At 29.6% G+C, this 2256-nt stretch overlaps 1 protein-coding gene across 1 annotated transcript; it reads left to right on the forward strand.

Annotated features, from left to right (window-relative positions):
- Nucleotides 1-263: 263 nt before the first annotated feature.
- LOC130805556 (uncharacterized) lies at nucleotides 264-1278 on the forward strand. Its single transcript, XM_057670333.1, has 3 exons — nucleotides 264-455; nucleotides 511-759; nucleotides 925-1278. Exons 1-3 carry the CDS (start codon nucleotides 264-266, stop codon nucleotides 1276-1278), a joined length of 795 nt encoding a protein of 264 aa, XP_057526316.1.
- Nucleotides 1279-2256: the final 978 nt, after the last annotated feature.

A 2256-nucleotide genomic window follows, 5' to 3' on the forward strand; every position in this document is an offset into this window, starting at 1 on the left:
CAAAAATTGTCAATTAACATCTCCCAAAATTCAAAAAGACATTATCACTTGTTGTGCAAAAGAGACTACTAAGCGCATAATAGAAGAGGTTGGTGATGGTTACTTTTCTATTTTGGCCGATGAATCAAGTGATGTGTCTCAAAAAGAACAACTAGCTCTTGTTTTGCGGTTTGTTAATAGAGAAAATGGATCGGTAGTGGAACACTTTTTAGGCATTCTACATGTGGGTGATACTACCCGCTTTGTCTCTTAAAAATGCCATTATGTCCTTGCTTATGGAACATTCATTGAGTCCTTCCATGATAAGAGGTCAAGGGTATGATGGGGCAAGTAACATGAGGGGTGAAATCAATGGCCTCAAGACTTTGATTATGAATGATACTCCAAGAGCCTATTACATTCATTGTTTTGCTCATCAACTTCAACTAACTCTAGTTGCGGTTGCTAAAAAGAATGTTAATTGTACTTGGCTTTTTGACGTACTTGCAAACTTGTTAAATGTGGTGGGAGCTTCTTGTAAGAGAAGAGACCTTATTCGAAAAAAACCAAGCTCAAGTAGTGGCTCAAGCTTTGGAAGTGGGGGAAATTGAAAGTGGATCGGGTTTGAATCAAGAACGTGGTTTGAGTAGGCCGGGAGATACACGTTGGGGATCTCATTACAAGTGTCTAATAAGTATCATCAACTTGTTTCCTTCAATTGTTAAAGTGCTTGAGGAGATTGGAGAAAATGGCTCTCCGGATGATAAGCTCAAAGCTCAAGTTGTTTTAGGATCTTTGGAGTCCTTTGATTTTATTTTTATGGCTCATTTCATGTTGACTATTTTTGGCTACACTAATGATTTATGTGTTGCTTTACAAAGAAAGGAACAAGATATTGTGAATGCCATTAGCCTTGTTAAAAGTACAACGAATGTGTTGCAAAAGATGAGGGATCAAGGATGGGATAGTCTCTTAGACAAAGTCATTTTATTTTGTACTAAACACGAGATTGATGTTCCATCTATGGATGCACAATATGTACCTCAAGGAAGATCAAGACGTTTTGCTAAACAAGCAACAAATCTACATCATTTTTGGGTTGCAATCTTTTTGGAAGTAATTGATTTGCATCTTCAAGAGATTGATAACCGTTTTAATGAGAAGAACATGGAGTTACTTACATGCATGGCTTCCCTGAGTCCTAGAGGTAACTTTTCATCTTTTGATAAAGAGAGGATACTTAAACTTGCTTCTTTATATCCCGAAGAGTTTTCATGTTTTGATTTAAACGGCTCTTGATCTTCAACTTGATGTCTTCTTGGATTCTATGCAAAATGATGAAAGATTTCATGATTTGCAAGATATCAATTCTCTTTCCATGATGCTTGTTAAAACAAGGAGACATGAGACTTTTCCTCTTATACATTTGCTAATCAAGTTGATGTTGATTCTTCCTGTTGCTACGGCAAGTGTAAAAAGAGTGTTTTCCGCAATGACGTTTGTCAAAAATAAGTTGAGAAATAGCATGGGTGATCAACTAGTGAATGATTGTTTGGTTACTTACATTGAGAAGGAAGTGTTTCTACAAGTTTCTGATGAAAAGATTATTGATCGCTTTAAAAATATGAAAACTCGAAGGATTAATTTGTAATTTTCATTTCAACGATTGTATTTTTTTTTTTTTATTTTTTGGATTGTAAAACTTTTTAACATCGGATTTGATATTGTAAATTGTAATTTTCTATTTTTCTTGTATTTTTCTATTTTTCTTTAAAAAAAAAAACTATTCGGGCACGACGATCAAATTATTCGAACGACGTGACGTTCGATTTTGCCCCCCCCAAATTGAAATTCCTGGGTCCCTGCCACTGATATATATATATATATATATATATATATATATATATATATATATATATATATATATATATATATATATATATATATATATATATATATATATATATATATATATATATATATATATATATATATATATATATATATATATATATATATATATATATATATATATATATATGATATAATATATATGTATATATATGTATACTATATATATATATATATATATATAAATATATGTATATATATATATATATATATATATATATATATATTATATATATATATATATATATATTATATATATATATATATATATATATATATATATATATATTATTATATGTATATGTATCTATATATGTGTATATATATATATGTGTGTATATATATATATATATATATTATATAAAT

The sequence above is a fragment of the Amaranthus tricolor genome, chromosome 2, assembly GCF_026212465.1.
Source record: "Amaranthus tricolor cultivar Red isolate AtriRed21 chromosome 2, ASM2621246v1, whole genome shotgun sequence".
NCBI classification, from domain to species: Eukaryota; Viridiplantae; Streptophyta; class Magnoliopsida; order Caryophyllales; family Amaranthaceae; genus Amaranthus; species Amaranthus tricolor.

What these genes read in the sequence shown, in the direction of transcription:
- LOC130805556 (XM_057670333.1), top strand. Translation starts at nt 264, where the DNA reads ATGTCCTTGCTTATGGAACATTCATTGAGTCCTTCCATGATAAGAGGT. An exon ending in TTGCGGTTGCTAAAAAGAAT is followed by an intron (nt 456 to 510) that starts GTTAATTGTACT and finishes ATGTGGTGGGAG; the next exon opens with CTTCTTGTAAGAGAAGAGAC. An exon ending in ATGATAAGCTCAAAGCTCAA is followed by an intron (nt 760 to 924) that starts GTTGTTTTAGGA and finishes GTGTTGCAAAAG; the next exon opens with ATGAGGGATCAAGGATGGGA.